The sequence below is a fragment of the Columba livia genome, chromosome 10, assembly GCF_036013475.1.
Source record: "Columba livia isolate bColLiv1 breed racing homer chromosome 10, bColLiv1.pat.W.v2, whole genome shotgun sequence".
Lineage (NCBI taxonomy): Eukaryota > Metazoa > Chordata > Aves > Columbiformes > Columbidae > Columba > Columba livia.
In genome coordinates, this window is record NC_088611.1 from 8,896,918 (window position 1) to 8,910,925 (window position 14,008).

At 35.2% G+C, this 14,008-nt stretch overlaps 1 protein-coding gene across 9 annotated transcripts in view; it reads left to right on the forward strand.

Annotated features, from left to right (window-relative positions):
* The window catches only part of CACNA2D3 (calcium voltage-gated channel auxiliary subunit alpha2delta 3), a 458,229-nt gene that overhangs the window by 228,429 nt on the left and 215,792 nt on the right, over positions 1-14,008 (forward strand). For all 9 annotated transcript variants that reach the window (XR_010475065.1, XR_010475064.1, XM_065075322.1 and 6 more), the window contains one exon: positions 316-390. Coding sequence is in view for 7 of the 9 variants with exons in the window: in XM_065075322.1 (XP_064931394.1) it covers positions 316-390 (75 nt within the window). In the remaining 2 variants the exon portion in view is untranslated. The remainder of the gene's footprint in view (positions 1-315; positions 391-14,008) is intronic.

Sequence of the window (14,008 nt, forward strand, 5' to 3'; positions counted from 1 at the left end):
AAACATGACCTCTTAATACTATCCAGATTTAAACCTGAAGGTTATTTATGCCAGCTAGTGTCTAGAGTACCCATTAACTCCACGTGAGTGTTGGCATCCATTCAATTAAATGCTTCTTTTTGAAAGTATAAGCCTCTGAAACATTAAGAAACATGTAAAAAGAAAAAATACCACAGACAGTTTTAAAAAATGAACCGAATACTTTTGTTCTTGTTTTATGTGCATGTTTCGCTGTTATTCTAAATCATTAAATTAAATTGTGTCTCTCAAAGCTTTTAATTAAATTTTCATCATACTTTTTATTTCTCTCTATAGTATAATGAAGAACTTCACTATGTAGAGCCATGTCTGAATGGAACATTAGTTCAAGCAGACAGAGCCAACAAAGAGGTAAGGAATGAAAGGAACAGAATAGCAGAGAGATAGGATGCAGTGCATAAAAATGTGCTATAATGATCTTTTCCTAGTACAATGCATTCCATTATTAGAATTTATTAATTATTCTCCTTTTGCCATTTCAAAGGAGTCTTATGTGACTCAGTAGGAAGAAAAAGAAATAACCTCCAAATGAATTTGATTGAATAAACTTAATGGAAAAATATACCATTAATAAATTATAGTAATTATTTTAAGTAAAATGCTTCAGTTGCTTTAAATTGAACTATCATTCTGCTACCAAAATTAGCAAGGGAAAGATTGCATTCTTCCATCAAACTAACACTAAAATTGAAAAAAAATCTCAAACCAAATGCAAACAAATATAATACTATGTGAATAAAAAAATTAGCATTCCAAACAGGTGTGTCAAAATAATAATGCATGCCTTCAAGAAAGATCTGTGAAAGTGTTCAAATTAATTTCATCCTGCTGGCAATTTTCTGGGGAAATAAAAAAAAAAAAGTTATTTCAGCAAAAGTTTTATTTGAAGGGAAAATGCAGTATGAATTTGGAGCTTGAAGTTTAGTTTATTATCTCCTATCTAAATGCAGTTGCTCTGTGTGAGCATTACTCCATCACAATTCTTAGAAGGGCAAGGTAAGATTGTGCCATGTAAAATTACAAAACAAGACATTTGGAAAGTCCTGTGCTTCTTGTACAGGGAAAGGCCTGTTAAAATAAGCCTCTTGTGTTATTATAGAACTCCTTTCCCTCTACAGCTTCCTCTCTTCTCAAAGTGACTTTTCTGCCTACGCTGAGTCTTGCTTATGGCTGGAGACAGCAGCAGCCTTGCATCTTTCTTTCAATACTTCTCTCTTTTTTTTTTTTTTTTTTTACTAAAGGCAAATCAGACAAATTTCATCTCAGCACTGATTTGTGCTTAAAATTCTGTGCAGTAGTTAATTTTTCCTGACGAAGCTCTGAAAGTACACTTGTAACTGTGCCTGTGTTAGTTTTTTTTTCTGTATACTAAGACAAAATAAATTTAATCTCATTATGCTGAACTTTACTCCACTGTATTATTCACATGAGTTCTTTGCATTTTACCTCCATACATACCTAGATTCTAAAGGAATTAATCTTCATGGGCTGCTTTCTTAATGTACTTGATGTTCGCTACTGTTGATTTTTAGCTTATCTAAATATCTTTTGGTTACTATGTGGAATGACGTGAATTGTGTCTAATCATTTAGTGTTGCAGGCCCTTGTTTGTGAACTGTTATGCAGTTTTCTAAAAGAGCACCTAATTGTGGGTGCATCTAATGAGCCATACGAAAGCTGTGCAAGTTCTAGACTTAAGACTAAAGATTCAAGTGTATTGCCCAGATGTACTGTCTGGAATTAATCCTACTGTTAACGTTTCCATCACTCTGCAGCTGATCTAAATGCAGATTATCATACACCCATATGGTACTTAATGTCAGGTCCATTTTAATGTAATTGATCAAAAAGTTTTTAGACCACCCAGATGATGCTCAGATTTTATGAACAGTGCTCTATTATTCAGATTTCAGAGAATAACTAAATATGACCTTTTTTATAGTTGTTCATATTGGTGAGTTAGTTACTGTTCTTTCCTTCAAAGCCCAGAACTAGAGAATAGACTTGACATAGCTAGCGTGTAATAGTTTCATGTATTTTTTGTATACTGTGACTTTGTCAATCTTTGTTTCTTAGTTTCTGTGAATGTATATATTATTACGCTTTTTCTAGTTTGTGTAATGAAGTTAATAATTTATTTGCTTAAACATTGGAAGACCCAAAACTGCCGCTGTCCCAAGTATAAATCAGAGTATAAAGACTGTTTATAAATACATAAAGGGTGAGTGCCATGAGGATGGAGCCAGGCTCTTCTTGGTGGCAAACAATGACAGGACAAGGGGTAATGGGATCAAGCTGGAACACAAGAGGTTCCACTTAAATTTGAGAAAAAACTTCTTCTCAGTAAGGGTGACAGAGCACTGGAACAGGCTGCCCAGGGGGGTTGTGGAGTCTCCTTCTCTGGAGACATTCAAAACCCGCCTGGACATGTTCCTGTGCAACCTCACTTAGGCGTTCCTGCTCCAGCAGGGGGATTGGACTAGATGATCTTTTGAGGTCCCTTCCAATCCCAAATATACTGTGATACTGTGACTGTCAAGATGGACAACCACTTAATCCTAAATAAGTAATTTAAGTATTAGGCTTCTGCATTCACAGTTACAAACAGCTTTCTGAATTGTCTGGTATTGTTGTAAGGCGTGATACTGTGTGGATTGAATATACCAGCACAGGAAAATTAACTGGGGGCCTCATGAAAAACTCACCTAATTTCCTGAAAAAGTTCCTCTTTAATTAACTCCTTCAGCTATGTCTATAGAAGAAAGATGTCTTACAGTGTTGTTACTATTCGCATTCCAAAATTGGTCAAGAGCTGTTGAAGTATTTAGTTGTCTTTTGGAACTCATTGTAAGAATTCAGTCACGTGGGCTGTTAGTTTCATTTCAGTGAGTCTGACGGATATACCAGGCTTCTCTCATAGTGTTTTTTGGAGTAAATGTCAAGTGTCTGTTGTTAATATCAGATGAAAGTAGATGAAATCACATTTCCTTAACTGGTCTTACTAAGTAAGTAGTCTTTTGCATGTTCAGTGGTAATAATAGCCTTTCTTTTGTTTATTAATTGATCAAATAGAAACAAGAAAAATATTATTACAAACACTATTGTGTTTTTTCAAACAGCTATTATCAACATATAATTGTAAGTTTCTGTATTGACAATGTAGAGCAGGCAGTTGACAGGCAGTGTTTTTAAATATATGCTATTGATTCAGTTTATATGTTTATACACATACCTGGTTTTTGGGACCCCAGCATAGGTCTGAAGATGTAAGTATATATTGCTTCAAGAAATTTATATTTTGTCTTTTAGCGCCAAATATTCTCAATTGAATGGGAACAGGGATGACCACATCTGTTACTATCAATATAAGCCCTATTAGCACCAAATGCAAAAATTTAAAAATATTTTGGGATGTTTTTTTCTTTAGCTAGCAAACTTTAAACAGAAACAATTAGAAATTTCTGTGATAGTAGTTCATATTGCTATACTTTTCCCGTATTTGGAAAGAAGAAATGTATCTTGCTGATGATTGTAGGGACTGAATATTTAACTGTTCGCTGTACCACTCTTTTATATTGCTATATATGCGCCTCACCTTACTAAGGACCGGTATTTCTTAATGCAGCACTTGTTACTGGAAGTGTGCATAGAACCAATTTTATTATACTAAGGTATTTATGCTGAGTAAACCTTAACTTCAACCATTTTAGCAGTATATATATATATTTTAAATAGATATATCTATATATGTACACACATAAATATAGCCCTAATACGAGTGCCAACATAAAAAACTCACAGTAAATGATCCTTAAAAAAAATTAATCTCTCCCCAACATACATAGACACACACCCCAGTTCTTGCTAACTGTATCTTGCTGGGTTCATCTGACATCACATGTAGCAAATAAATACAGTACTTAAAAGCAGAGATAAGAAATTACTTTGAGATGTTTGTCTGGAGCTTTTTATCTCATGAGGAAAGCAGCTGTTTCAATAACTCCAAATAAAAATTGCTTTCACAGGATCAGTACTCCAGTCTACATTTGTCTTGAAAGTATTTATTGAAGAACTACTTTGCTGTCTTAATAGAAGGCTCAGATGTTTTCAAATAGAATCTTTCTGCTCCGAGGATATCACTTACACATGCTGAACGTCTGCTGTTGAATCAAGTTTTCTTTCATCTCTGAACATTAACAAAACAAAGAAATAGAAAAGATGATTAGGCTGTATTTATCACTTGCACTTATTTTCAGTGGGCTAAAGGGCAAACCAGCTTCTCAGCAGAATAAATAGGGTTAAATTTTACTGACTTGGGGCAGATGGACCAGGTTTGGACTTGGGGAGGGATCAGGTCCACTACTGGGGTGAGCAGAGTGAGGTGTTTGCTTTGTTTGCTTCTGCTGAGAGGGTTCCCTGCTGCCAGGACAAGACACTGCCCGACTCATCCCCCTCCTGCACAAGCCTGTCTGGCCAAGGCTCAGGCCTAAGTAAACCACTTTATTTGCTGCCTACAGAAGTCTTCTGCCGCGGGCAGTTGTGCTGCAGCCAGGGCCCGTTCTGTTCCCATGCACAGCCTGGCTAGGTAAGATGAAACCTGGGAGCATCTTCAGGGAATGGAGCATAAGGAGTTTTATTTGGTAGGATACAGGAAACTACTTGAGCCTTAGGGCTTATAGCAGCCTGGGAAATTTGTGTTCTTAATGCTGTTGGTGAGGAGTATTCGATGGGACTCCGGGTAGCAAATGAACATGCTTTTTTGACATTCAGGGATTGGTTGCAGGAATTCTCCATAATGCACAGGGAATGCAACAGGCTTCCAAAGAAACAGACTTTCATTAAATCCAATTAGTCTTGGGGGGTAAAAAAAAAAAAAAGGCTGTCTGGTTTACAGATTTTCTCAATGAAACAGTGTGACTCTTGTGGGCTTTTCATGGGTGGGTGGGGAGGGAAACAGTATTGTAAACACAGTGTTAATTCCACATGTTGGCTCTAGACCACTTGCTGTTATTTTCTGGACGACAGTGTGGGAACTACTTACCTAGAAGAAAAAAAATGCACTCATTAAAGTATGAAAAAGCATTTAAAGCATTGTTAACCCTCTTATCCACTCTATGGTGACATTCCCCCTTGAGTAATGTGGCTTGATTTTCTGTTCCAAGTGTCAGGAAAGATGATATAAAGCCCACATTTTGCTATACCACCCTTCCCCCCTCCTTTTTTCTCTCTTTCAGGTGGGATGTGGGCCTGACACTAGACTAAATCTGTACAAAGTGAATACAGAGCAAGGAAGTTGCATTTTTCTTTGAATGACAACCCCATTTTATTGATGAAGCTGTATTTGTTTCCTCTATAATGTTTGGTCTGTATTCTGGTTGCATTTTATGTTATTACTTCCCTGTTCCTGTAGTTGATATCTTAGATCTCTTTTCTCACAGCCATTTTAGTAAGGGGTGGCACGATAGGTTTATTTGTTAATTTATATGAAATTGGAGCCCAAGTTAGCTGAACGTTCTAAGTCTGGCATTTTTTTGTTAAAAAAAGAGAGGAGTTTAAAATAAAAGAAAAAATGGCATAAGTACTTTTACCTTTGCCACATTCAACTTATTCAAATGCGTGTTTTGAAGATTGGTACAGATTTCATGACAGTTGGCATAGTGAAGGCAGGAATGTTTGTTTCTTTGTTTCAGAAGCCTCATCATACCTCTGGGTGTGATTTGATGAAGATCACTCCTTCTTTGATTTAAGCACTAATAAGTATGTCTGGTGCATTACAGTAGATTTTTAAAGGACATCAAATAATTTTAAAATAATTAAACGTTTAAACATTAAACATATTAATGCATTTTTGTTATGGGAAGGGAATGAAGATTGGAGTAAACAGGTTTTCAATCTGAATCTCCAACATGTTGATCAAGTAACCTGCTTTTCTTTAAGAAAGAGTCAGGATACGTTGAATGATGATTCTAAGCATCTAAACCTGTTCCCTGCCAGCTTCAAGAACAGTAATGCAGTCCTGAATTGTAAATCTTCATTTTACTTTCTACGGCTAGCAATAGCCTACAAGGAAGAAATAATTTCTACGGATCTTGATCAAGTTTGGTTGGTTGTTGTTTTTTTTTTTTTCCCCAGCAAAATTGTTGGTTCTGTAAAAGATTGTGTTAAGTGTAACTTTCAAAGCAATAAGCATCTAACTGCACCGTGAAGTTGTCTGATGAAACTTCAGAACACTCCTTTTGAGAAACATTATTGAATCAAGTTTGCCCTATGTTTTTATAAAAGACAACTTCAGATATCATAGAACAGTTTGGACCTTCAAAGCTGATCCAGTCCAACCCCTGCCATGAGCAGGGCCATCTTCAACCAGCTCAGGTTGCTCAGAGCCCCATCCAGCCTGGGCTGGGGTGTCTCCAGGGATGGGGCATCCACCAGCTCTCTGGGCAAGTATTTAACCACTCTCCTTGTAAAAAATGTCTTCCTCATGCCTAGCCTGAATCTCCCCTCTTTTAGTTTAAAACCATTGCCCCTTGCCCTACCCTAACAGGCCCTGCCATCTTTCTCGTAGGACCCTTTTAAGTACTGAAAGGCCAAAATAAGAGTGATGTGGCTGATGTTAATTTATGTGCCAGCAGTTTTACTAAGATACGAAGTAGGCATCCCAGTACAAGACTTTTTCCAACATATAGTGTTTCTGCTTTCATTTTACAATCGGAGAATATGATATTTTTTTAAGAGTAATTTTAATTTACAGGTGATATGTCAGGTATCAAGTTGCATCCACTTATTTTTAGAATATTTCATAGCCTAGCATTTGTCATAAAATTTTTGTGTTGGCACATACCTGCATTGGAGGTTCAGTTTGGATATGTGGAGACATTCTCAGGATGTTGTAAGCTGTCCCTGATTTGCAAAACTTGCTTCAAGTTTCGTTCATCACGAAGATTAAATCTATAATTACATTGGGTAGCATAAATGAGGTTGAAATGAATCTGTGATTCTAAATGTGGTTTAGTAATATAAAATGTGTAACATATATTTGAATTTTACCAGACTAATTTATAATTTGGCATTAGCATTAAACAGCTGCTACCTTGAAGTGTATCAATTTGCTATACACAAATTTAAAAAAGAGTGGGAAATAGTTCAGACACTATTCTGTCACCGTCTGCACTTTCTCCACAAATTACAAACATGTGGAACTGCCTATTTTAATACTACTTTTCTTGGGCCAAGAGGTTTTCATCTTTGAGAAACTCCATGTTACAATTTACCTACCCCAAAGGATTCGGATGACAATCTGATTTAATATAACTCCAGATTTAAAGTAACAATATTACAATATCCATTCCTCTTTTATATGTTGTTTTAATGTACTATATATGGGTTGAAGACATTTCTCTGTAAATGTTTCCAGATGAAATATATCATCTTCTAGATGCACAGATAGGCACTGTAAGTCCAAACTAAATCAAGAACCTACCCCTGTGTAAATTAGAATGACAAAAATAGACAGATATAGTGTATAACTTCCAATGAGCTTTTATTTTTGTATGCAATTACCAGAAATTAAATAACCAGAAAACTGATTCAGAAATGAAGATGAGTGAAATTTCCAATAAGAGGTTGGTAAAATATAAATTTTGCATATTGAATTTTATTTAAGCAAATTACTTAGGTGTATATTTATTGATCTCTGTCAGATCTCCAAAAAAGATGGTTGATCGCATTTCTTAGCCATTAAAAAAACAAAAAATATACAGTCTCACTGAAATACATATTTTCATTTTAACTGGCTAGCCATTATAGACCCCTAAGCTTTCAGCTAGCCCCAGACCACTGAAATTTGGTCTGAAGTTTTCTATTGCACCCCCAGGCAACTAATTTACTTACCAAGAATTTGTTTTTAATCTGGGTATATTGAATCTTGAGATATTTTTTCAGCATTGTTTTCAAGGTTGCTTTGCTGAAAAAAATCCAGTCTACCAACACAACATGGTAGGGAACACAAGTGGTTAGATAATCATCACCAGGAAGCTAACCTGTAATTGTCCTGGCTATGGACTTCAGACAGAATGATGCTTAAATGCATTTTGCAGATGTGAACACGTATTTATCAGCTGGTAGTACATGTGGGTAAACTTCCCTGTGACACATCAGTCAACATCCCTCTCACACATCAGACATATGCCTCCTTTTCTTTTGTTTGTTTGTTTGTTTTTTCCACTGTTTTATATGCTTATGTAGTTCATCCTCACAAATCGGATAAATCTTTGCCAAGTATTTCTCAGGAACGTTTGGAGTTACACCATGCATAGAAGCTGATGATATACTATAAGTAGCAAAGACTTTGCTTGGAATGTTGGACACATTAACAATGATTTTCTGTAGGAAGCTCACCCTCATCAGAAAATTAATAGCAAATATCGGAATTTTGCAGTGTAACTGTACAAATTCTGCTGCATATATCAGTTGTGAACTGTAACTTTCCTCTTTGGAATCAGTGGAAAGTGCTTTATTCATGTATGCTTAGGCTTAAATCCATGGTGCTGTAACCCCATATAATCTGGTTATACCTACTCATCATAAATGGTACCTTATTTTTGGTAATCACAAGTAAAATGTATTAAAATGTATCTGTACAGGTTACTGACACTACTGTGTAGCATATTGCCTTAATAAGAATGAAATAAAAGCTTTGTTCATTGTAATAATGCTGAAAACTTTGCGTAAATGGGAAATTGGACATAGCTAATTCGAAAGCCCTAAGATTAAAAAGAAAAAAAAAAAAAAGAAAAAAAAGAAGCTAAGAAGCTGCTTTATCTAGTTAAGTAGGAAGATAAGAGATGAGGACTTGATTTAGACAGAATTTTACAACAGTAAACTCACTGCCAGTGTACTTCCATCTTGTCAATGGTAGAGAAATATGATATAACGGCAAACAAGTTTTCAGGTCTTCCTGAAAAAGGATCTGCTATAAGCCATAGCAAGCTGAACTTATTGGGTGATATATCTCTATTTGTGAGGCTTTAGGTGGTGTCCTCATGTTAAGATGCATTAAAACAGCCTGAGAAGTCTTGTAGACTGTGTGCCAATTAAAACTCGAGCCAAGCATGCAACTGTTGCAGTGAACTTTGTCATGTTGTTATGGAAAAATCTATCAGTGAAATTCTGCACATTTGCCTTGGCCAAAAAAGTTACACAAAAATATGAATGCCAGACTTCAACGTTTACATTAGCCAACAACTTTGTTCTTTTTTGTATATGTCTGAGATGGCATTGTTGTTATGGCACTTACCTGGCATTTGAGAACTGGAACTCAGTTCTCTGCTTTATTGTATCATTACTTGCTTTCAGATGTGTTTGTTCCCCAGATCTTGAATGAAGAGGGCTGTACTTTTTTCTCTTTTTTTTTTTTTCTTGTTTAAAAAAGGTAAAACCATGAAGATTATAGAGTGTCCTCATATTAGTGTAATGGAGGCCAAAAACCTTCCCTGACTGTAGTGCAGAAACAGGGTTCTCTCTCACTTTTTAGGAGTGTGATCAGGTTCTGCTCACTTCGAGAAGGTAAAAATTTGTCATTTTGTTGTGATGGTAGGTACCAGTCAGCTTTTATAACTGCAGAAAGTCAACCTGGAAAAGCCATTAGAACAGCCTGGGAGATGAGAGATCAATAAAATGAGACATCCTAGAATTTCTTCAGAATTGCCTCCAAATCAATAAATTATTATTCAGCTTTACTATGGCCTAGATAAACCAGTGTGTCATTTTGTCTACAAAGTTGGGAGCTTCTACTATGAAGAAAGAATTCAGTTTCCACAGTTTTCTGGCCATCATCTCAAAAGAGATTTTAAATTGCCTGCAATGACCGAAAATTAGGAAAGGAGCATCAGATTGTCACCTGCATTCAGATTGCCCCCTCTACTTCACTAAATTCTTCTGTGTTCCAAATAATGAAAAAGTGCCCTGAATCTTTGCAAAATCATGTGTCATCTCTGAAACATGGATTTGTTGAAATAAATTACTTAACTGGAATGATTTAAGTTTATTAAGTATTAAACCCTAATAAATAAAAAGAAGGTAATTGTAAAAAGAAGTAACTGAAATATGACTTGCTGTCATATTTTGCCAGACAATATTACCCTAATTGCTGGAGACTGAAAATTTAATGCATTTATCTAACCACATATGGTCCAAAATCCCTACAATTCCTGATTGAGCTGTGAGGCTAGAAAAGGTGAATACATCTGGGTGTACCAAAAAACGCTTTCAATAATCTTATTATAAGAGAGACTCCAAGCTCAATCATGATAAATGGCTATAAATTTATCCTCTTGTATAATTATACCAGTCATATGCAACAATGGTGTGATTTTAATATTCTCTTTAACCATTCCATGAAGCATAGAATATGAAGACTATTAAAATCACTCTATGTTCCTTCTCATTTAAAATCTGTAATAGTCCAAGTCAAATTGAGCCACCTGATTTTTAAGCAGAGATGGGCTTGTGAATATTATTTTTGCTCTTTGGATAAACAGTGTTAGTGTACCTCATTGTTCTTCAAAATAGGCATGTTTGTAACTATTCCTAGGACAAGAAGCTATTTCCTGATTCTGGGTCCATCAAATAGATTTGTTGGTTTGTTTCTGACTTAGAGGGTCCTAACAAAGTTTGCACAGTTTAAAAAGAGAGTACTTTTTTGATTTGCATAGGTGGTCTGTTCTCAGATGTTAGGATCATTGGGATTTTCTGCTTTTTGTCAGTGAATAGTGTTTATAAACAGACAAAACCAGCAAGCATGCAAGGGTACAAGAACAAGTGTAACATGGCTGATGTTCTAGGTTGAACCTGTGTGTATGTATCAAAGACCTTTTACTGGCTGACATGCACAACTGGATTTGTATCCTCTTACTCTTCAGCTCATGCGTTTCAGTCACTTCTAAATGGATCATCGATACCTCCGCAGCTGAAGACATCTATGCTTCCTCACTGTCATAAGACATAACTTCTCCTGTTGAGCTCTTGCCCTATAATTTTGTAATCAGACATCAGAGTCTGATTGTCATAATTGTGTGCCTAATTTGCATTCAGAATTACCAAGATTATGCATGTCAATTAGGTATTTGAGTCCACAATTAGTTATTACACATGCCAGTAATTGCAGCTGGAAATTAGGCATACAGTTGCATGTGAATGTCTGTGCATGGAGTTGGACAGATATCTGGTTCAAACTCTAGGAAATTTGGATATTAGTCTACAAGGGCTCTAACAGGACAGTGAAGAGAAGCTGAAAAGAACCAGTATTATTTCTTGTGCAGTTTATTACTAAAAAGAGCTGTTTAAGACGAAAATATTAAAAGATGCTTTTTTGAATTATTAAGAGTCAGGGACTCCTGCTTCTGGCATCTGGTTTCTCAAAGTTATGGAAAGTGGAATTGAGCTGTTTGATTTTTTTTTTGGTGCTTAATGTCCTGCCATGACATTTTTTCACTACTAGTAGGCTTGAAATATACTTTTCTGCTTTGTAGTGCTTTCGTAAAGGATAAAATTATTTAGTGGCAGTTGGAGGCACGTGTGGGCAGGCCGTACAAAAATTTTGAGAGGTGTACTTTTTTGAAGCTTTGGTTTTCTCATATGAAAAGTATACAATGCTTGTAAAAATGCCTTTTCCAGTAATAAAGGGGGCACTGTAGCATGACTGGCAGGGCAAGCAGTACTGACTGCACATGTGCAATAGGAAAAAATGAATGTTTGCAGATTTGGACTTTTTTCTAATAAATTTTCCTTAGAACAACAGCATGAGAGATAATAGTTGTGTCAATAGTGTGCCCTCTGAAGTCAGACTAAGGTAGCACTCTTTAAGAGGGGAAAAAAAAAAGCCTCTTTGAAAGTACAACAGTACATTCTGGTTGTTTAATAATAAACAGCCTCAGCTAGATGTAGAGTGAACAATCCGAGGAAGCTATTCTTTGTTCTGCCTCTAAAATGAAATGTGATTTATTTTTGCATGGATCCAATTAATGCCACACATCCAGGGCATCTGGTATGATTAAAAGGGAAACAGTGAAATGAAAATTTGCATGTTGTTGTGTGATTTTTCCAGTCAACATACAGAGTGCTGAATTTTCAAAAAAAATGAAGACAGATAATAGAGTTGGTTTAAAAAAAAAAAAGCAAATAAAAACCCTCCACTATAAACTCCCTCCAGTCAAAGAAAGACCAAACCCAAACCACACATGCAGTTTAGTTATTTAATCCTTTTGCAGAATCACCTTGTAGCATCTGTTCACTCTGAAGCCTGTAGGCAAGAAATATTGATATGTTAAAATTCATAGTGCATGAAATAGGTTTTTAACATTTTTACTGTTTTTGTATCAAAGTGTCACTATTGTATTTCTTCATATCTCAACAGTGTATTTTGCAGAATCTGTGTGTGTATATGTATATATATATATATATATATATATATATATATATATATAGTGCTATGGCAAAAAAAATATTTGTTCTGACAGATCATGTGAAATGAATTACAGACTACACATTATACTGTTTACTAGTAATTTTGGGCAATATGTTTATGCTATATGTTCATACTTGATAATGTATATGCATTGTAATAAAAATTCCACAGTACTTGTCTCTGAATTGTTCAGAGATTTTTTTTATAAGCTAGTGTGTTTTTAATGCCAAAATAGCTCTTATTATGAAGCAGTAATGTCTTCCAAAAAGAAATATGATTCATAATAAGTATTTATTTTAACATACCTGACTTATGAAAAGGTAAGATTAGAAACTTATTTCCAAACCAAAAATTTGAGCTTTATCAGTTTTCAGATAACTCCTTTGTTTCAGGGTGAATCCCCTGTGTTAGTGGGGAAGCATCTGTGGTAACTGTAAACTAACTCTGTTCCATGTATCTGGGAGAGATGGGCTGTCAGCATAGGGCTGCTGCTTTAAAACATCTAGTTAACCTATAACTTTGAAGTTACAAAATTGTTTTTGATGAAACAATAGGAAACTCCTTTCCATATTTTTAACTATTAACAACACTTTCTGTTTAAAAATATTAGCTATATGTAAAACTGTTTTTGTTAAGATGTTTCTGGGAGAATTTTATAAATGTGATAGATTTTAGAATTCCAGTGAACATTATTAAATTCACATGAACTTCATGTATTTCTTGAAAAATGGACGTGTTTTCTGAGTTTCTGAATAGTTTTAGTGAATGTAACAGTCCTGTGCTATAGTAAATCTTTTTGTATATGAACTGATGGCCATGTATATTCAGGTCACCCTGAATACTAAAGTCAGTGATCTCTGAATCTGATTGTTGGTCAGTTATCGTGTTTTGCAAAACAGTACAGAAAACACACTGTGTTATGCTGCTGACAGGTGAAGTAGCCCTTGTCTGGGAATCTGCCGTCTTTCCGTTGCCACTCTCAATTTCCAGGGTGCTTTAGTTGAAGTTAAGAATATGCTGATGTGCCTTTTGATCAACTTGGACCTAAATTTCAGAGATACTATGAAATGACAAGTTACATACAGAAAAACAAGTGGTTGCATTTATATTGTATTCATTCTTGTATTTATTATTACTTGTAAAAAATACATTTAAACTCCAGTGCCCTAATGATTAGGGTCTGCCATCTTTTCAGGAAGATATTGTAACAAAAAATAGAATCTCAAAGCTAAATTTCAGAAGGAATTAATTTTAATAAATAGCAGATCCCAAAAACCTAGAAACTCAATAGTTATAATGTAAACATTGCTATAGGAAGTGAAAAGAAGATACGGGTATCCCTAAATAGCAAACTAAACAAACAAAACCAAACCAAACAAAAAACCACAAACAAACAAAAAACAACCAAAATAAAATTGTTTGATTTAATAATGCGCCAAAAACATATCTTCTGTTACCTTTGCATTATTATTGTTCTAATACATCCTTAGTTTAGTGTTACTTCAA